Source organism: Rhinopithecus roxellana, chromosome 15 (assembly GCF_007565055.1).
Source record: "Rhinopithecus roxellana isolate Shanxi Qingling chromosome 15, ASM756505v1, whole genome shotgun sequence".
NCBI lineage: Eukaryota > Metazoa > Chordata > Mammalia > Primates > Cercopithecidae > Rhinopithecus > Rhinopithecus roxellana.
The window spans coordinates 111,314,764-111,337,351 of record NC_044563.1 but is presented as its reverse complement, the minus strand read 5'-3'; the positions used below and the strand labels follow the sequence as shown (position 1 = coordinate 111,337,351).

The following is a 22,588-nucleotide window of genomic DNA, read 5'->3' as shown; positions in this document are numbered from 1 at the left end:
ATACATATATGAATTACCTAGCACAGTGCCTGGTACACGGTAGGAACTCAGTAAAGGATGGCCAGTGTTATTCACACAACAGAATAGGGAAATAAACACTAAAAACCAAAATGTTTCTTTTTGAATCTTTTCCCCAGTACCCTCAAAGTGTTCTACTTTACTATTTGGGCATCTTTTGAGTTTGAGTTTTGTTGGCCAGAGGGTTTTTTGTTTGTTTGTTTTCCTTCCAGGAAACAGGAGATGATTTGCCCAGAGTCATCAGAGATGAATATAAACAACTCTATGTCTCCTGACTCTGACTTTGAAGCTTTATCCCACTACTGATGCTACTTTACTGTAAAGACAGTTCTGCAAAGTCAAAAAGCATCTACCATTGCTCAGTAAATATATTCATGGTTATACTCAAGTATTTCTTGAGTGCCTAACAAGTGCCTGTCTGCTATGTCAAAATTATAATACATTCAAGAAGGAAGAAATCTAGCAACATAATTTCAGATGGTTTAATATTAAGTAACCATTATAGATTCTAGAATCAACCTACCATTGAGGTGAGAAAGATAGTCAATATAGGCCAGGACATACTCTGGAATGTCTCCATACTTTTTTAGCCCCAGCTCAAAAATCTTAAAGGCAACAGATTTGTCCTACAAGTAAAGAAAATAAAGTACAGATTTCCATGAAATGTCAGATAAAATACTTAAAAGAATATTAAAATTACACCTAAATATGACAAAATACATAAGAATTAAAACAAAATCATGTTAAGTAAAAATTGCTGAGCTAGAAACTATTCAAAGGAGTTTAGTGATTAGAAATCACTAGTCATTAATATAATGATTAGTAAAGCATGAATTAGAAATATAGTGATTAATAAAGCATAAATTAGCAGGCAGTTGGGGATTTGGATGATGCTCCATATAATTTTACACAGATACACTTAGACTGCCTTTACAAAATGGAGCAATAAAAGCTTAATGACAGAAGCTAAAACCACCTTTTACGAACCTCAGATGAAGGAAGTTGTTTTACCTTTACACTGTTATTTCAGTATTTACCTTACTACAGTAATATTCCATGAGTGCTGCAGTAACATAGACATGGTGGCGGGTTCTGGTATCTTCTCTTGCTTTTTTAAATATCATTCTTCCAGATTTGATGCCTTCTGCTCTCCGTGCAAATTTCATATATTGGATATATACCTATGCAAAAGAAAGTATTTGTGTTCTATAAGTTAGGCAGTATGTTTCCTGTATAAGAAAGCAATCCTTAATACCCAATAAATTAGAAAGTAGGAATTTAGATAATATTCTATTTAAATCCACAAGCGAATTTTTTTCTGGTATTAAGAGATGCATGCAAATTAATTTGTTTTTTATTGAGATATAATTCACATACCACAAAATTCACCCGTTACAATTCAGTGGTTTTAAATATATTTACAAGGTTGTGCAATCATTACCATTATCTAATTCTAGAATATGTAAAGTTTAAGAGTGAAAAGTGTGACACTACTAGAACATACTCCATTAATCAATGACAATATCTAAAAAACTCAAGAGTTGGTTTAATACAAGCATGTTTTACAATACATGTTTTTTGTTGAGACAGAGTCTCGCTCTGTTGCCCAGGCTGGAGTGCAGTGGTACGATCTTGGCTCACTGCAACCTCCACCTCCCGGGTTCAAGCCATTCTCCTGCCTCAGGTTCCCGAGTAGCTGGGACTACAGGCGCTCGCCACCAGACCCGGCTAATTTTTGTATTTTTAGTAGAGACGGGGTTTCACCATTTTGGCCAGGCTGGTCTCGATCTCCTGACCTCATGATCCACCTGCCTCAGCCTCCCAAAGTGCTGGCATTACAGGTGTGAGCTACCGCGCCCAGCCTGCAATACATGTTTAACTTCATATTTTCTTGGTTTCTTTTTAAAAGCCCACTACTCTATTTTCCAAACAACATATAATAGAACTTCATGGATAAACGATGAGCCATTTTATACCCAGCACCTACAGAATGTCCAGCACATCATGAATATGCAGTTTTGTTTAGTGAACAAATGACTAATTAGTAGGGTCCTGGTTTGCTCAGTTTTGATAATGTCTAGCTATGTTATCCAGTTTTGATGGATGGATGAATGGATGAATGGATGGATGGATGAACTATGAGTTCCTCAAGAAAAGGAATTTTATCTAGTTTGTCATTATGTTGCTGGAGTCTAGCACAATGCATAGACTTCAATATATTTGCTAGATATGTTTGTGGAATTAATTATAAGATGATGAATAAATGTAGGAATTATAGCAGTGGAATCCCAATATAAATCATTAACAAGAAAAAGTAGTGTAGCTATAATTGACTTGAGGCAGACGGTCTAAAGACACACCCACAAGCCTGTCCCCTTCCTCTCCCAATGGGAGAGCACAACTGCACTTTTGCACTTGGGGCTTTGAAAACCACTATGATAGAGCAGGATTTAGAATAAAGTGAGTTTCAGTCTAATTTCTTCCCAGGATGTTGGTTTCTCCTGCCTCATTTAAAAAGAAATATTTATTAAGCAACAATTCTGTGGCATAGTGGCTTCAAACCATGATCACAAAGAAAGTGTTAGAGAAAGTGCCTCTGTATCTATTTTCTACTGCTGCATTAAAAAGAAAAATTCTAGCAGAAAACAGATCAGTAATTGTCAGAGGTAAGGGCAGAGGGAAGGGTTATATCTACAAAAGGGTCACAAGGGGGAACTTTTGGAGGATGGTGGAGGTGTTTTCTATCTTAATTGTGGTGGTAATCCCATGACTCAATGTTATTTGTCAAGATTCATAGAACTACACAACAAAAACAGTGAATTTTACTGTATATAAATTTAAATTATTTTTTGTTAGATAAGACTGTAAAGGTAGGAAAAAAGAGATCTGTAAAGTTACTCACCAAGGTGGGGTCAATATCCTCAATTGCCAGAAGTCTGTTATATATACTGTGAACCTTTTCATACTTCATGCGACTCTAAGGTGTTAGAGAAGAAGTGAGTATCAACATATGGTCATAAATACGCAGGATTTGAGCTCTAAGGAGTCCAAAGGCTATAACCTCCCACCCCCAATGGCATCTCCATTGAGCATAAATATAGTATAAGCTGACAACTAATAACTGTTCATTTGGCATCATCTCTGTCTACCAAAAGCAGTATGCCTGGCAAACAACCAGCCAGAAAAAAAGTTCAGTCTTGCAGTAAAAAATTGAATTATAAGAAGGCTCTAAACATTTTTACTTACCTCTTCATAATCTGCATATGCAAAATAAAGAAGCATATTCTTCTTCAATAAAGTGCTTATGGCTCTTTCATATATATTAGCAGCTTCATCACTAAATAATTTGGCATTATTCATATCCTAGGAGAAAAAAAAGAAAGCTCATCTTCAATAATTCTAATATAGTTGTGAGAGAATAAAATTAATAGTTACATCTATTTTATTTACTTATACGTGTCTACGAAAGCATACATGTATGTACACACACATATGTGTATTCACACACAAACATACATAAACACATATGCATTTCTGGATTCTAAAAAAATTCCAAAAACTCCCTTCAGTAGTTTAACTTACAAAATAACCATGCAAGTACTCTAAATGATTCATCACTTTAATATGTTAAAAAACTGCCAGTTTATTTTAATTTTAAGGAGGTTTAATTATATGAGTGTCACTAAGATTCATATGAATGTAAGCTTAAATTTTCAATACTTATGCTTTACTACCAAAATTCAGTTATATTTTTCAGTAAATCATTGCTATATCAAAACCACAAAAATATCAAAGTGGGGATAGGGAAGGAACACTTACTCCCTTTTCTGCAAGCAGTTTACTTGACTGCTCAAGATACTGGGCAGCTTCATACCAAATATCAGGGTGATGGCCCAGCACAAGCAGGCACTGTTCATAAGCAAACATAACTAAGGGAAGAAATTAACAAACAACATTCAATTAAAATAATTATTATTTGTAAAACTATCAATATAAGTATCATAACCAAATTAGGATCCTCAAGAATCAATGACAATTAGAAATAAAAACCATCATCCATCTAAGCTCCCTCCATCTATCCATCACTTATTAATTTTTTTTATTTTTGGAAGCAGGGTCTCTGTCACGTAGGCTGGAGTGGAGTGGCACAAATATGGTTCACTGCAGCCTCTACCTCCTGGGCTCAAGTGATTTTCCTGCCTCAACCTCCCAAGTAGCTGGGACCAGATGTGTGCCACCACATCTGGCTTGTTTTTTAAAATCTTGTGGCCAGGTGCGGTGGCTCACACCTGTAATCCCAGCACTTTGGGAGGCCAAGACGGGCAGAGCACAGGTCAGGAGATCGAGACATCCTGGCTAACATGGTGAAACGCTGTCTCTACTGAAAAGCAAAAAATTAGCTGGGTGTGGTGGCGGGCGCCTGTAGTCCCAGCTACTCGGGAGGCTGAGGCAGGAGAATGGCGTGAACCCAGGAGGTGAGCTTGCAGTGAGCGGAGATCGCGCCACTGCACTGCAGCCTGGGTGATAGAGTGAGACTCCATCTCAAAAAAAAAATAAAATAAAATAAAAAAATAAAAATCTTGTAGTATAGAGACGGGGTTTCACCATGTTGCCCAGGCTTGTCTTGAACTCCTGGGCTCAAGCAATCCTCCCACCTCAGCCTCCCAAAGTGCTGGGATTACAGATGTAAGCCACTGCACCCAGCCTAAGTTAATACTTACCAAGCACCAACTATATGACAGGGAATGTGGAAGGCACTGTGAATATACAAGTGAATAAGACTTCCTATATTCAAGAAGTCTGCAGTATATGGGGAGGATAGACAGAAAGCAAAGACGAAAAGTATTATAATGATGAAAGTATAGAGTGTACTCTGAAAACTTACAGCAGGAGGACTTAACATAGTTTAGGGACTCAAGAAAGGCTTTGCTAAGGAACTGACATGTAACACAACACCTGAAGAAGGGATGAAGCTGGTCAGAGGCAAATAAATGAAGTGGTGTATGGAATAGATACAAAAATGGAGTAGGCAAAGGAAACAATATTTGCAAAGACCTACAAGTAAGACAGCAAGCCACTATTGAGGAATTCATAAAGCTCCAAATTAAGAGTCTGGCACTGGCATAGTAGTTTGTATCAGACCAACCCTCAGCAAGTAAAAATTATAAACAAACACAAATACAAAAGCAACTATCTAAAGGTACTGGAAATGACCAAAAGAAGCAGAAATCAGGAGATTGAGCCCTTAAAAAGGTAGAACAACACTAGGTGAAATCCACATTTAATATGGCTTTTCCCTTCAAGCGCATGCCCATGTCGTGCACTTCTGGGATAGCTAGAACTCAAGTCAAATGCTGCAGTTGTACTGTCCTGAAGTAACATGGAGTTCTGGCCTATGAGAGCAGCTAGAAATTGAGGGGAGACATCCCCAAAAGGAGAAAGCCAGAGCCTGAAAATCTGGGCATAAATGTTCTCAAATCCTCACCTGATCCCTAAAATGTACATACACAGGAAAGGATACAACCAGACCAGCAGAAAACAAAGCTGGAAGGTGGAAAGAGTTGAACAGATACCTCAGCAACTAAGGGAGATGAAGTTTAGAATCTGAGTCCCATCCGATTAGATGGTTGGGGCAAATACTTTAGACTTTTCATTGTCTTAGGAGTAAAGACTATGTCCCAAGAATAAAGTATTTAATCTGAGATTAAGGGTAAAACTAAAACAGATCTGTCTTCATAGTATAAAACCAAGCCTCCACAAAGTCCAAGTAATCTGACAGTAATACTTAACTTCCTGCTAAAATAAAAAAACATTCTTCAGAGGAAGATGACAGAATCTAGAGTCTTTACAATGTTTCATTTGTACATTCGTACAATATCTAAAAGAAAAAATTTAAACAGGAAATAGGAAAATGTAAACCACAATCAAGAGAAAAAACAATCAAAGAAAATAAACTCCATGGTGGTTGAAAGGCCCAGACTGTTGGAATTGGCAGATGAAGACTTTATAACTACTGTTATAAATATGTTCAAAGATATAAAGAAAAAGATGGTAAAGAACACACAAGGAATCTCAACTAAGAAATGGACACCATAAAAAAGAACTATAAAAAATAAAAAATTTCTAACATGGAAATTTATAGAACTGAAAAATATTGTATCTGAAATAAAGAATTCACTAGATGTGCTTAATTGCAGACTGCATATGATGAAAACAAAGGTTCAGTGAATATGGAGATACATCTATAGGAATTATTGAATCTGAAGAACAAAAGAAAAAAAGATTATGGGTAAAAAAGTTTTTTTTTTTTTTTTTTTTTTTGAGGCGGAGTCTCGCTCTGTCGCCCGGACTGGAGTGCAGTGGCCAGATCTCAGCTCACTGTAAACTCCGCCTCCTGGGTTTACGCCATTCTCCTGCCTCAGCCTCCCGAGTAGCTGGGACCACAGGCGCCCGCCACCTCGCCCGGCTAGTTTTTGTATTTTTAGTAGAGACGGGGTTTCACCGTGTTAGCCAGGATGGTCTCGATCTCCTGACCTCGTGATCCGCCCGTCTCGGCCTCCCAAAGTGCTGGGATTACAGGCTTGAGCCACCGCGCCCGGCCAAAAAAGTTTTAGTAACATATGGGGATACCAAGTGGCCTAACATACATGTAATTGAAGTCATGAGGGTTAATCTTGTTACCTCTTTTTGTTATAAGGGTCTGATCCTCTGTACGAAGAGGGTTGCTCTTTTCCCACTGTATATATTTCTTCCACATATCTACTTGTTGAGCTTCTTGAGGAGTATTCTGAGGAGGCACCGAGGGAGCATTACGGTCCAAGCCTTTCATTACTGTCTCATATTCCTAGACAACAAGCATTTAGAATTCTTTGGTGAGCCAGGAACAACTCAGATGTATGGGGGATGGGGTAGATCAGTTTGGAAGACTGTTCAAAATGCCTACTTTTTCCAAATACCACTTTGTTAATATAATCTGAAAACTAAGAGTAGAGAGAAAGATGAGAGTATTACCACTCAAGAACAGATTCCCAGGAGCCCTCTCTATAAGTGATCTAGAAGGTTACTTTACAGGATATAAGAGTTGACAGATCAATAGAATTGAAGACCTGGTGGCATTTATTATTGCCATCTTTGGAGAAACTGTCTTCTAAAATTTCAGTAGTTTATATTAATAGGCTATTTTTCCTAACTTCTAAGAGTGTCAATGAATAGAAAGGTATGCACGCAATCAAAATGTGTCACTGTGAGCTATGTTATTAGATCACAGAATAATACAATATTCAGACAAACCCAAATAAGAGAGGGAAAAGAATTACTTCATCAATTCTAAGTAGAGTCTTGTCTCTATGTCCTGTTTCCATAGTTTAAAAAATAATTTCTTCTAAACCCAATTTATTATATTTTGTTCGTACAAAGAGATATTTCATTTCAAATATGTCATCTCCTCAGACTTTGCAATTAATTGCTGTTAAGATTGCTAATGATTGAAAGTATCAAGAGTAATACCAGACAGGGAAAGCTCTGCTGTAAACAACAGATTCATAATAATCATTAAAATAGATGGATGGAATTCCATACCTTTGCTACACGTCTAGCATTCATATAATCTCTACTCCGATCTTCAATCATTTTTTTAGCTAAATGAATATTGATACCCTAGAAAAAACAAAAATATTTTAAAATTAAGTATAGTTTCTTAAAAATTAGCACAATACAGTTAATTTATTCATTTACTAAATAACTTTAAATTCTTTATTTTAAAAGATTTCTTGTTTAATAAAGGTTCATACAGCTCATGAAAAACAGGAAAAAAAAGGTTTAATCACATTATACATTTCAAAGATTAAGGAGGATGTGCTTACATCTTATGAGCTGGCAGTAAGTTTCCATTTATCAGGAACTTTTAAAGATAGAATCATTTGAAAAGGGTCAATTATTTCATGTAAGATTCTACTAAAAAAAAAATGACATGGCTGATGCCTGTAATCTTAGCACTTTGGGAGGCCGAGTTGGGTGGATCACTTGAGGTCAGGAGTTCGTGACCAGCCTGGCCAAGATGGTGAAACCCCGTTTCTACTAAAAATACAAAAAAATTAGCTGGGTGTGGTGGCGTGCGCCTGTAATCCCAACCACTTGGGAGCCAGAGGCAGGAGAATTGCTTGAACTGGTGCGGCAGAGGTTGCAGTGAGCCGAGATCGTGCTATTGCACTCCAGCCTGAGCGACAGAGTGAGACTCCGTCTCAAAAAAAAAAAAAAAAAAAAAAAAAAAAAGATGTACAGATTCATCTGGGTGAATAGCCATGGTTTGACTTTGATAGCCCCTTTTCTTTTTTATAGACAAGAGTCTTCCTCTGTCACCCAGGCTAGAGTGCAGTGGCGCCATCCTAACTCACTGGAACCTTGAACTCCTGGGCTCAAGTAATCCTCCTGCCTCAGCCTCCTGACATAGGACTACAGGTGTGTCCTGCCAGGTCTGGCTCATTAAAAAAATTTTTTTTTGTTAAGACGTAGTCTTGCTATGTTGCCTGGGCTGGCCTCAAACTCCTGGTCTTAGGCAGTGCTCCCACTTCAGCCTCCCAAAGTGCTGGGATTACAGGCATGAGCCATCACACCTGGCTAATAGCCCTTTTCTAACTAGTTCTGTTGTATAACACTTTTCAAAGAGACAAACAGAAGTAGCAAGGAAAGATAAACATTACCACTCAGTGAGTACTCCAAGGATTCTAAGACCCTTTCAGGGAGTCCATGAGATCAAAATAGTTGTCGTTATAATACTAAGACATTATTTGCGTCTCTCATAAAAATACAGGAGTTTTACAGAGGCTACGTGACATTTAGTATATAACACACTGAATGGAAGCAGATATGAAAATCCAGCTGTTTTCTATTAAACTAGACATGAAAGAGATTTGTGAAAATATAAAATAATGCCACTCTTCTAACTACATTTTTTGTTTTGGAAAATACAGTTTTTGGTCAGGCATGGTGGCTTGTGCCTGTAATCTCAACGTTTTGGGAGGCCAAGGCGGGCGAATTGCTTGAGCTCAGGAGTTCAAGGCCAGCCTGAGAAACATGGAGAAACTCCATCTCTACAAAAAATTAGCTTGAGAGTGGTGGCGCATGCCTGTAGTCTTAGCTACTTGGGAGGCTGAGGTAGGAGAATCACCTGAGCCCAGGAAGTTGAGACTGCAATGAGCTGCGACTGTGCCACTGTACTCCAGCCTGGGTGACAGAGTAAGACCCTGTCTCAAAAAAATAAAAATAAAAAATTATTGTGATCTTCAATAATTTTTAAAATCCAAAAACCATAAAGTTTGAAAACCACAGCTGATGCCTGTGAGGGAACAATTTCACTAGCCTATATAGTTCTTCGAAATCACAATATACATACGAAGAACTTCCTTTTTTTCTCTTTAGAGATGGGGTCTCACTATCTTGCCCAGGCTGGTCTCAAACTACTGGGCTCAGGCAATCCTTCTATCTCGGCCTCCCAAAGTACTGGGATTACAAGTGTAAGCCACCATGCCCAGCTAAGGAACTTCCTTTTAACGCTAGAGCTTACTTGGCATGTGTATTTATGTATTCAGATTGATTAGCTCAGTTATTAAAAGCAGATACCAATAACACAAAGATCTTGGATTGTAGTCACACACCTCACAAATTCAAACCAATAATCACATCACTGTAATCAGGTGATAGAGATGCACAGCAACTAAAAAATAATTCCCAAAAGGTACTATTGGAAACATAATTCCCAAAAGGTACTGTTTTATAGGTCAATGGCAATATGTATGTGTGTGTATGAATGTGTGGATATGGCTTAGTGCAGAATAAAAATAGTTTTATAAGAACTATTGTTATTCAGAGTATCCTCTAAAAAATAACACTAATATGGAGACTCTCAAAACCTTGCAAAAACATTATAGTGCTTTCATTACAATCAATAAAGAAATGTATAACACTGATATAGAAAGACTATAATCTACAAATCCACAATGCATAAAAATTAAAATGGCTTGGTTTATAATAAACAACTACTCTGACCTAATTTACCTCTTCATACTTGTTATAGTCTCTCCAGAGTTGTTCAATGTTGATCATCGGATTAACACAACCTCGTTGATAAACTCTTCGGACAGCTGTTATTCTTTGATTTTCTGCATACGATCCTACAGCTTCCCTGAGATTGTATAAGAAATGCCATCAATTATATTATAGCTAAATCTCATTCAACCCAGCAATCTCACTACTGGCTATCTACCCAAAGAACAACTCTATGGAAAATAGTATGGAGATTTCTCAAAGAACTAAAAATTATATTTTAGCTAAATCAACTGTATATATATACATACATATATATATATATATATATATATGTATGTATATATACACACAAATACTTACACGCCTTTTAGGAAATTGATGTAATCCACCCAAATCTAAGAAATAAAAATAAAATGTTAATTATCTTTCTTGGTATTTTCACATTGAAGTGCATATATTAAAAAGTTTTAACTCTACCTGATAGGACATAATTTCCATTCCAATTTTATCCAGTGCAAAGTCATATGCTTGAGCCATTTTTTCTCTGAAATGAACATGAAAGACGTGGTTTTTAAATTCTTTTGTTATTAAAATTTATCTACAATGAGGCCAGACATAGTGGCTCGTGCCTGTAATCCCATTGCTTTGGGAAGCCAGGGCAGAAGGATCACTTGAGACCTGGAGTTCAAGACCTGCCTGTGCAACATAGCAAAACCCAGTCTCTAAAAACATAAAAATTAAAAAAATTAGCTGGGCGTGGTAGTGTGCACCTGTAATCCTAGCTACTCAGAAGGCTGAGGTGGGAGGATTGCTTCAGCCCAGGATTTCAAGGTTACAGTGAGTTATGAATGTACCATTACACATCAGCCTGGGTGACAGAGCAAGATGCTGTCTCTAAAAAAAATGAAACATAAATTATTATTTGAAGATAGGTGTAGTGGTTCACTCCTGTAATCTCAATGCTTTGGGAGGCTAAGGCAAGAGGATCATCTGAGGCCAGGAGTTGGAGACAAGCCTGGGCAACACAGTGAGACCTCGTCTCAATAAATAAATAAATAAATAAATAAATAAATAAATAAATAAATAAAGTCATCTCTATAAATAAATAAATAAATAAATAATGTACTTATAAGTAAAACGTAGCTTCTGATACAGGATCAGAACAACATTTGAACATTTTCTATAAACAAAAATTAAAGACATCTTTGTAAGTATATAAAGTCATTATTTGATGTTAAGCTTGTCAATATCATAAATTGTTTCCTTTATCTACTGCTTGTGAGTTTATCAAAAATAAGGCTCATGTCTTACTTATCTTTATATCCTTTAAGTTGCATAATTCTATACATAGCAGATTCAAATGTGGAAATCTGAGGTTCTCTCATTAATGATACATTAAGTCTGAAGATCTATTAGCTCTAAAGTAAAATGTAGAAATCTGGAAAGTATAGTTTTATTAAAATGCTACTTATGTTAAAATGTAAAGGGTACATTAGGGAAAAAGAACTTCCACTTCAATATAACACAATAAAGTATAAACAGACCAGGTGTTGTGGTTTATGCCTATAATTCCAGCATTTTGGGAGGCTGAGGCAGGAGAACTGCTTGAGCCCAGTAGTTTGAGACCAGCCTAGGAACATTAGCCTACACTTGAGACCCCGCTATGTTTGGAGTCTCAAACATAAGGAGACCCCATCTCTACAAAAAAATAGAAAAAAAATCAGCCAAGTGTGGCCGCTCGTGCCTGTAGTCCCATCTACTTGGAAGGCTGAGGTGGGAGGATCGCATGAGCCCGAAAGGTTGAGGTTACAGTGAACCCGTGATTGTGCCACTGCACTCCAGCCTGTACGACAGAGCTGAAACTGTCTCAAAACACAAAAATCATAGCAAGAAATATAATCAGGAAAAGACAATAAAGACAGAATTTTAGTAATAGACATAACTTGCCTGTTAGTTACATAGAAAAATGGCACCTCAGAAGGTCTATTATTTAGATTTGGCAAAGATGGGGAGGTGGGTATAATTTGCAGTGGGGATGGTAACTTCACAATACAACTGTCAGAGACCCCTTAGATCACTATAATTGTCAGAGACCCCTTAGATCACTTAAGTAGCACATTGCATTGTGACCTGACCTGCCAAAAGTGGTACTAGCAGAAGTATGAAGATAGTTTTTGAAAAAATTTGACAACAAGCCTGCCAACAAAGTGGTTTGGTGTTGCAAATATACAGTGTTTCAGTATAGAAAGGGCTTGGGCGATTCAATTCTCCAGAGTAAGACTCATGGCCAGTGACTTTCTTTGAAGCACTTTTTTCAAGGTTACTAATTTCTTAAAAAATCCTGACTTTTCAAATCCTGATATTTCTTCCCACCTGGAGCTAACAGAAGGTGTGAGTTTATGTGGGATTAACTGTGTGCCTGGAGATGACTTGCATTCTTAAGATCCTGGTTTCACTTACTTGTAACTTGGTAGTTTACCCTTGGTTTCTCGGACATATGAAAGATAACACTTCCATAAATCAATGTGCAAAACCTTCATAAGGCATCTCTGAAATAGCTTTAAATACAAGAATATATTATCAGAATCCAGTTAAATAAATTTCATATGGACATAGATGAAATGGAACATTAAAAACACAAATTCAGCTCCCTTTATGAATTTATCTTCTTATAAATAAAAGGCAAATAATTTCCCCATTTTCAGTTTAGATAATTAAAATGCTTCTCATGATTTGTCAGGGGAGTATAATTATTTTCTTTCCCTTTTCCAAAATTTTTATGATGAACATTTTTAAGCATATAAAAAAGTTGAGTAACTATAATTAACTTGTAAAAAATCACTATCTAGATTCAATTATTGTTAATATTTGTCTTATAAATACTAGGTTTTAAGTTAAACTTCAATATAAAATTTAAAGTATTTGAGGACTCACCTTTTCAACCTTGTCATAATTTTTAGCTTTAATCTGAAGAGAAACAGAAAAATACAGAATTAATACTATTTTTTAGAGCATCAATCTGAATTTTTGACCAATTTTTAACCAACTTTGGAAATGCATCCTTATACTTTCTTATTAATTTTGCTCTTCAAAAATAACAGAAGTGTGAAGCAAACATGGGTAAAATGCATTGCAAATATACCTGTGTAAATGGAATCTATGTGGATTTTCATACATTCATTTACATAGAAATTTTGTGAATTTAATAAAATTCTGTAAAATAGTCATGAGATGAATACAGAAACATATACATACCTGATAGGTCTATCTGAATAGGACTTTATGTATCCACTGAAGAAAAACTTAAGGCTTTCCTTTCCCTGAATAGCTACCAGAACAATCTGAGTGGCAAAAAAGATTTGCAAATTTGGACTACGTATAAACATTCAGTCACACCATCAGCCTACTATATTGCAGATATTGTGCTAGGCGTGGGTGCTACCACTGTCAACAAGACAGGTCTGCCCCTGCCCTCATAGAGCTAACAGTCTTATGGGGAAAATAAGACAAGGAAATAGAAGGTCATTGTAAGATATTATGATTAAGTGCTAAAATGAAGAAAGTACTGGGTGTTACAGGAGCATTTTGGAAGAGCAAAAGATTTCCTGGAAAAAGATAACTTTTTCTAAGAGAATCTGAGGTATTTGGTGAAGAAAGGGAAGAGTTATTCCAGGCAGGAGAAATAGCATGTGAAAAGACCAAGATTAAATACTACTAGATTTCTCTTTTCTTTGAGTATTTTCATCACATAGTGGGTGGGATTAGGTGCTCAACTGTGTTAATCAGCAAATCTGTTTCACCCAGATAGGTAAATACAAATTTTGGCTGATTAGAGAAGTTTTGGTCCTTTTATCTCAAGTAGTACAGTAATAAAGTATTCCCAGTTTTATGGCTTAAGCTGCTGCAGATGAGAATGCCGATGACAGTCTCTTGCTTTTGCTGATAAGTTGTTCTCTTTCTGGACTTTTTAATCTTGATCTTCAGAATTCATAAATTTTAGCACACACTTAAACACAGGTCTTTGTACTCTGAAGCAGTTCAATCAAGGCTCTGGAGTCAGACCTCTTAGGTTCACAATCTGGCTATCTACTTAACCTCTTTTTCCCTCAGCTGATTAAGGGGGATAATAATACCTACTTTGTTAGGGCTATTCTGAGGACTCGGTGAGTTAATGTGAAGCCTTTAGAATATTGCCTAGCAGGTTGAGCACTAACTATCATTTATTACCACAAACCTGCTTGGAACTCAGCATGCCCTTTGAACCCATATACTCAGGGCTTTTAGCTCAAGAATAAGTATCTCTCTTCTATTTGTTCCTTTTTCTCCTTCTAGAACTATATATGTTAGATCTCCTGGTTCCATCCTTGAAATCTGTTATCTTTACCCTTCCTTTGAATTTTTGCTCAAGGTGTTAAAATAGTTTCTCCAGTAGATCCTACAGGCAATTCATTTAGGGCTCCATGTGACTACTCTCTTCCACGTAGCCTATTACTATATTTGGTTCATACATAATGGTTTTTGACTCCAGAGTTTTTAATACAGCACTTTGAATCCTGTGTTCATATTACTTTGTTCCAGTTGTATTTCTCCTCTAGCAGCTCTATTTTATCAGGGATCTGATACTTTTAGTTTATATTCCTTTCTGGTTGCTGGATCCTTCAGATGTGCTGTTATTTTTTCCTGTCTATTCATTGAAGCTGTGTTGGCAGTCCTAAAGTAGCAGAAATTGACCCTTCTCTCCCATGACAGCTGTGTAGCAGGTGTAGGCAGCAAACAAGCTGCTGCTAGTCCTCTGCCAAGAAACCAGAAAGAAATCTCTGCTCAAGAGTAGGGAGGACTCAGCCTGCCTGTTTTGATCCTTTTTGGTTTCCAAGAGGCCAGGCTGATGTCAACATTTGTCTGGGGTAGAGACATTTGAGGGGTTCCAAATTTTCTATGGGTTAGCTTCTTAGTCCTTTCCCTAGGCTCTCTACTGGGCCTCTTCTGTGAGATTCCCATAGAACCTGAGGCTTGCTTGCATTTGGCTGCTTGGCTTAGTAGAGGTAAATAGGCTGAGTTGAGAATGGGAATAAAGTAGGATGAGTTTAAGTCACCAGCTTCCCAGGTGCAGGTGAGATTATATATAGTTCACACAACTGGTCAGGAAAACCAAAGCAATCCATTGGGAAAACAGTCATAGAATATTAATAGTTAATTCCCAGAAGAGAAAATGTAAATGGTTAAAAGCTATATGACAATGTGTAAACCTCCAATGTGGGAAAGACAAATTAAAATAATAGATATTACTTAACAACCATTAGAATGGTAAAACCTTACAAAGTTATTAACGCTACTGAAGCCATGTAATGAAAAGGCACTTCACACACAGCCGGAGGAAATATGAATTGTTACAGCCTTTATGGAAAGCCATTAGTAACAGCTATTCTAATAAAAAAAAATGTATCTTTTGACCCAGGAATTCCACTCCTGGGATCTATATTATAAAAATAAAAAGCAGGCCGGGCACGGTGGCTCACACCTATAATCCCAGCACTTTGGGAGGCCGAGGCAGGCAAAGCACAAGATCAGGAGTTCAAGACCAGCCTGGCCAACATGGTGAAACCCTGTGTCTACTAAAAATACAAAAAATTAGCTGGACATAGTGGCGGGTGCCTGTAATCCCAGCTACTCAGGAGGTTGAGGCAGGAGAATCACTTGAACCTGGGAGGTGGAGGTTGCAGTGAGCTGACAATGCGCCACTGCACTCCAGCCCAGACGAGAGTGAGACTCCGTCTAAAAAAAAAATAATAATAATAATAAAAGCAACAGAATAGAGAGGTATTTGTACAAGGTTATTTACTGTAAACTTTATGTAGTAGCAAAAACAGTTTAAAAATCAAATGTCCACCAGTGGGGAAATAGTTTAATAAATTACAATGCATCCACATCAGGGAATATTATGTATTCAGCTTTAACAAGTAATTGGGAGGGATTGCCACAAGATCTTATTGAATGAAAAGATAGTAAAATTTATATAATCTATCTCTATAAAATAACTAAAAATAAATCCTATATATGTTTATGTATATTAGCATAGAGAAAAATAAGGAATATCCACAAGGTTGTTAAACATAATTACGGTTGGCAGGGTGATATGGGTGGATGCAAAAATAGGGACAAGGAAAAAGACTTTACTATCATCTCTGCATTTCAGTAAAAATTATGTCTATTATGTATACCTGTGAAATAACCAGATTTTACATACCCCTCCCCAACAAAGTGGTCCTGTATCTTGGATTCATCAATTATTTCTTTAATTGGTAAATTGGTATTAGCCCAATAAATGTATGTAGAAAGACACTTTTGACTAATACAGAAAAAATCTCTGATCTCTAGTATGTGGCCACTGATTGTCATTCATTAATGGAACCAGTAAATATTATCTGAGAGGCCTTCTACAGAACTGGTACTGGTGGCCTTACCACAATAGCTATAATCTCATTATTTTTTTAAACATCATTCATTTAAAAAATACTTTTAAAAATCATCGGCCAGGCACAGTGGCTCACGCCTATAATCCTAGCACTTTGGGAGGCCGAGGCAGGCAGATCACGTGAGGTCAGGAATTCGAGACCAGCCTGGCCTACGTGATGAAACCCCGTCTCTACTAAAAATACAAAAATTAGCTGGGCATGGTGGCGCATGCTTGTAATCCCAGCTACTCGGGAGGCTGAGGCAAGAGAATCACTTGAACCCAGAAGGTGGAGGTTGCAGTGAGCTGAAATTGTGCCATTTCACTGCAGCCTGGGCGACAAGAGCAAAACTCTGTGTGAAAAAAAAAAAAATCATCAATGTGCTTTGGAGATTAAATCTGCAATGTGGTAAAATGAAAAGAATTGATCACATTGCATCAGTTACTTACTCTCTTACAGTATCAGCTTTTCCACCTATAAAATGGGAATGATAACATCCATTTCAAAGGGTGATCAAGAATTAAAAAGAATATAAAGCATCTAGATGTTCCAGGTGCCCATAAATCATACTAGTCAACAAAGCTATGAACTAAAGGAGTATAAACTTTTCATTACATCTTCTCTAAACAGAGCTATGTAAACCAAATAGCCAGAAAGAGCAATGGTGTTACGATAATTGGCCCATTTGATGCAGAGGAAAAGTGCAGGCCATATTCAAATGCCATTATTGGTGAGACTAGCACACCAATACCCTGTCTTCAGCCATCCCACCATTAGTCCATTTTCCTTCTTTAAAAGATTATCCTATGTATTACTTCTATATGAAAAATCTTACCTATGAGTTAAGTATTCTTAAATGTATTTTTCATAGTTATGTGTATTTGTACAGGAATCCGTTCTGATAATCAAAGCTTGGTTTAAATTCTAAAAATAAAAAATTCTTGATACTTAAGATTACTTTGTTTTGACATTTGGGATTCTCAGAACTTCCTGTCATTAATCAATAGAAAATGTCTCCATTTAAAGACCATTATAGGCCGGGTGCGGTGGCTCACACCTGTAATCCCAGCACTTTGGGAGGCTGAGGCAGGTGGAATGCTTGAGGCCAGGAGTTCAAGACCAGCCTGGCCAACATAGTGAAACCCTTTCTCTACTAAAAATAGAAAAATTAGCCGGGCATGGTGGTGCATGCCTGTAGTCCCGGCTATTCAGGAGGCTGAAGCAGGAGAATCACTTGAACCTGGGAAGTGGAGGTTGCAGTGAGCAGAGATCGTGCCACTGCACTCCAGCTTGGGCAACAGAGTGAGACTTTGTCTCAAAATAAATACATACATACATACATACATACATACATACATACATACCATTATATGCATACAAATAATTTTGCAAAACTTACTAAGACTTGATTATATTTAATCTATTAAAAGTAGTGTATAATTTTCAATGACAGAGGCTCTTAATAAAAATTAACTTCAAGCCAGGTGTGGTGGCATATGCCATAGTCCCAATTGCTTGGGAGGCTGAGGTAGGAGGATTGCTTGAGCCCAGAAGTTTGAGGCTTTAGCGTGCTATGATCACACCATTAGATTTTCAGTCTCGGTGACAGAGCAAGACCCTGTCTAAAACAAAAAACAAATACTGATCCTTCTAGTACACCTACTGTTTATCATAAAAATTTGTCAATTGCATTACCTTTTTAATGAATTATCCAAATTTTACAAAGATATGAAGTGTCTATAGAGAAAAAATAATACATTTTTAAAATTGTCAACTTCCTATTATTTTTTTAATAGAAGAGTATGATAATTAGAATAGCAATATCAAGATCAATTAACCTTTAAGTTTAATTACATTCAAATCAGTGGTTATTGGCCAGGTGCAGTGGCTCACGCCTATAATCCCAGCACTTTGGAAGGCTGAGGTGAGTGGATCTCTTGAACCCAGGAGTTTGAGACCAGTCTGGGCAACATAGCAAGACCCCATCTCTATTTAAAAAAAAAAAAAAAAAATCAGTGGTTATCTTAGGGAGAGTAAAACAAATATAACATAATTGAGTAAACACAGATCTTTTCCCGATACTTTTGAATACTTCGTATTTCCAGGCCTTTGTTTAACTTCCACAATTATTTCCCAAGCATTAATTGGTCATCACTTATCTTTTGGAACTAAAACTATCCTCAGATAAATTATTGGAACTAATGATCACCTATTACTTAATAGGTTAAAACAAAATTAATTATTTAATTTTGTAAAGTGTTAACTTTGCCAGAAAAGGTCTAATGAACCTTTGACTAACATCTATTTTTAACAGTTTAGATTAGCCATGTCCTTTCCCTGGAATATATTTATATTGAGATCTAAAGAAAGCATGATATTTAGTTGTTCATATTTAGTTGTTCAAAAATAAATGAGTTTCTCCTGATCTTAGGAACATACTTCATGCTTCATTGGATGTTTTATGAAATGCTGATGTAAATGCTGAAAAAAAATTAACATTTTTCTGACCAGAGAAATAAGACTCTATGTCAAATGCATTTTGACAGGTTTCTTCAAATTCAATTTTTTCCCTTATCCCTCGGAGAAAAAAATCCCATAACATCAAAAGTTTTAAAAAGTATGCTGTTTTTAAAATCACCAGTTATAAGAATCATTATACAATTAACTTGAAATGGTTTAAAAACATATTTGAGGCTGGGTGCCATGGCTTACACCTGTAATCACAGCACTCTGGGAGGCCGAGGCGGGCGGATCACCTGAGGTCAGGAGTTCAAGACCAGCCTGGACAACATGGTGAAACCCCCATATCTACTAAAAATACAAAAATTAGCTGGGCATGATGACAGGCGCCTGTAATCCCAGCTACTTGGGAGGCTGAGGTAGTAGAACTGCTTGAACCCAGGAGGTGGAGGTTGCAGTGAACCAAGACTGTGCCATTGCACTCCAGCCTGGACAAGAGCGCAACTCCATATAAAAAAAAAATTCATAAATAAATGAACCTGACATAACTCTATAGAGGAACACCAAGAAGCTATATAATCTAAAGGAAAAAGTAAGTCTCTATATACTTCGTGTAGGTTTTCACACAATAACCATTTGGGACAAGTCAACACTTAGGTTTTCAGACAGTACTGGGCACATAGCAGAGGCAGGGCTAGGATCCATCAAAAGTGAGTTCTTATGGTAGTTGTTCACAATGTGATGAATAAACAAATAAATGAATTGCAGAGTCACATTCCTAATTTGTTCCCTGCATTCTTTTCTACTCTAAAGTATAGCACATAAACTTTTCTGGGACTTAAGATAATCATCTTAAACTGAATGTGAGATGCAGAGAAGTTGTCTGATTCTACTTGTATTAATTATCCGAAAAGCTTAGTCCAAATCCTGAAATCTGAAAGCATATGGAATCCTAAATATAAATTCATCTTCTGTTAATTTACTTTTTCACTACTCTTTTCAGCTATTCTCTAATCCCCTACAGCCTGAAAAAATGTCTTGAAAGATTACAGAATACAACTAGTTTTAAGGAATTTGGAAATATTGAAGAGTGACATTTTAAGATCTCCAAACAAGCCTTTAAGTTAGATGCTGGAGTGGTTGCAGAATATTCTCCTTTTCCACCACCCACTCCCAATTTTAAGGTAAAGAAATCAGGAAAGCAGTGTCTGCAAATAAATTCATTTTTATTTGACAAATAATTATGTGCCTACCATGTGACACATAGCACTGGAGATAAAGTGGTGCATTAAACTAAGTCATAACTCATGGAATTATATTTTGGTTATATTTTGGGAGGCAGCCACTACCTAAAGAATAATTTTCTTTATCTGTACTTCTTAATTTTCCTGTGATAAATTGTACTGTTTCTGCAATTTGTAGTTTCATATTAAATATATATATAAATGCCAGGTGTGGTAGTTTATGCCTATAATCTCAACATTTTGGGAGGCCAAAGGGTGAGGGTCACTTGAGGCCAGGAATTTGAGACCAGGCTGGGCAACATGTTGAGATTCTGTCTACAGAATTAAAAGTATAAATAAATATGTAGATACAAATGTATACCTATAATATATACTGATTTAGGTATAACAGGTTGGCCACAACCTCTTCATGTCCTATAAACTTTCAATTATCCAGGCCCTTAAATATATCACAGAACTACTTGTCAAAAATGAGTGTAAATTATAGACCACAGTGAAGTATATAGTCAATTATGATTAAAATTGAAATGTGCTAAACAAAACTATGATTATCTTTCAGTGTAGATTAAATTTACTTTCATTTTAATTCCTTGTACTAACCATTAGGTATAATTAGTCTTCCACTTTCCAAAGCCAACTAAAAACTATTTGTTGTGTGTCCTTAGGATTTACCAAGTGGAAGTGGGGCATGTGGACCTGAACTATTAAAGAGTTTATGATCCAGTTGAAAACATAAAACTAATGATGGAAACAATAAAGGACTAAATTTAAATTCAAATTATTTTGTGTATGCTCTATGTCCTATAAGATTCAGAGGAAAAGGTGTTCCATGCAAACTAGAATTATCAAGGAAAGCTTCACTGAGCAGATGGTATCCAGGCCATTAATGAAAAAAAGGAGTCTGTACAAGTCAATGAAACAACATGAGTTTCTTTAGTTTTCGGTGGAATAGTGAGGACATCCACACAAGAAAAAAAGAATACGCATTGGAAAAATAAGTTGGCTGATTATGGTGAAAGTCCATTACCAAGGGCATAAAAAGGCACAGTTAAATCTGACACACAGAAAACCTTACTGAATGCCACTGAGGTTTTCCTGGCAGGTAAACAATGAGGAAAGTTGAAAAAAGATGGCTCATAAGTAGGTTAGGGAACACAGGTTGTGGAGAATACAGAGGCGACTTCTAGTGCTGTGGGATGAGACAAGCAGGTACTAGCTACAACAGGTAAGATGCTATTGCTGTTATCCTAAAGTGGGGTAATACTGGCTTTGGCTCAGAGAAGGCAGAACAGGGAAAGAAAACTAGTAATGTAGAGGGAAGAACAACAGATTTTTTTTTAAATGGAAACAAGAATGAAAAGTGTTATGAGAGTTGCTGTAAAGTTTACTTTTTATTAGGTTTATTCTGAGGTGACATAACTCAGGTATAAATTGTCTGATTAAAGTTAGCAGATAGGGGGTTGGGTTCATCAATAAGACAGTGAAATTAAAGATGCATATTTGAGTCATTTGTTAAAAAAATTTCTTATCAATATCTAGGGCATACAATACCTAAGGCATTAAGTATATTCTCTGAAGTAGAGAATATTCAGACAAGCAAAGACTCATTTCTCCAAACTATCCATTCCCAGGCAGCAAAAAGAAAGAGAACCCCAGAGTACTTGATACAAGAAAAACAGGATAAAATAATATCTATGAAGTCAAAGATAAATATTACAAGAAAAAGGGATCTGGTGGAATATGCCACAGGTCAAAGATAAGGGTATACGAAAGGTAAGTGGATCTGGCAATAAGAAACTCATTGCATATTACACACTTAAAAGTTGAAGCAATTCAGCTTCTTATAATTTAAAGTGACTAATACTGCTAATACTAGCAGCATTTATTAACTATTTAATGTTTGTAAGCACTGCTCCAAGATTGTATATGTATTAACTCATTTAATCCATAAACAGCACTCAGGTAAAGTACTATTATTCCCTACTTAAAGATGAGAAAACTGAGGCACAAAGAGGAGATTTAATAACTTCCCCCAGATCACACAACTGAGCTCTTAACCACTATACTATACTGCTCTCAGCACTATATATATATATATATGGATGTTCACTGAAAGAGTACACAGAAGATTTGAGAATCTATTATTACTAAAAGGTAGAATGATTAAACTGTGCTTTGTCTAAATAATTGTTTTGTCTAAACAATGGGATGAGATATATATACACACAAACACACAGGAACTTAAAAACAATATGTATATTTATAATACTGAATGGAAATATATCCATAGTACATTTAAAAAGTGAAATCTAAAAAATATATACTGAGTAGGAAGAAATGCACACAGTAACTGTTGACCAAAACTATTTT

General features: G+C 36.4%; 1 protein-coding gene across 1 annotated transcript in view; it reads right to left on the bottom strand.

Moving 5' to 3' along the window:
* CSTF3 (cleavage stimulation factor subunit 3) overlaps positions 1-22,588 on the bottom strand; it is a 78,974-nt gene that overhangs the window by 11,301 nt on the left and 45,085 nt on the right. The window contains exons 4-15 of the mRNA XM_010358347.1: positions 12,997-13,029; positions 12,523-12,620; positions 10,540-10,606; positions 10,423-10,457; positions 10,072-10,198; positions 7,597-7,674; positions 6,700-6,862; positions 3,838-3,947; positions 3,265-3,381; positions 2,921-2,995; positions 1,056-1,199; positions 542-644 (exon numbers count right to left, since the gene is read on the bottom strand). Of these exons, the coding sequence (XP_010356649.1) occupies positions 542-644; positions 1,056-1,199; positions 2,921-2,995; positions 3,265-3,381; positions 3,838-3,947; positions 6,700-6,862; positions 7,597-7,674; positions 10,072-10,198; positions 10,423-10,457; positions 10,540-10,606; positions 12,523-12,620; positions 12,997-13,029 (1,150 nt within the window). The remainder of the gene's footprint in view (positions 1-541; positions 645-1,055; positions 1,200-2,920; positions 2,996-3,264; positions 3,382-3,837; positions 3,948-6,699; positions 6,863-7,596; positions 7,675-10,071; positions 10,199-10,422; positions 10,458-10,539; positions 10,607-12,522; positions 12,621-12,996; positions 13,030-22,588) is intronic.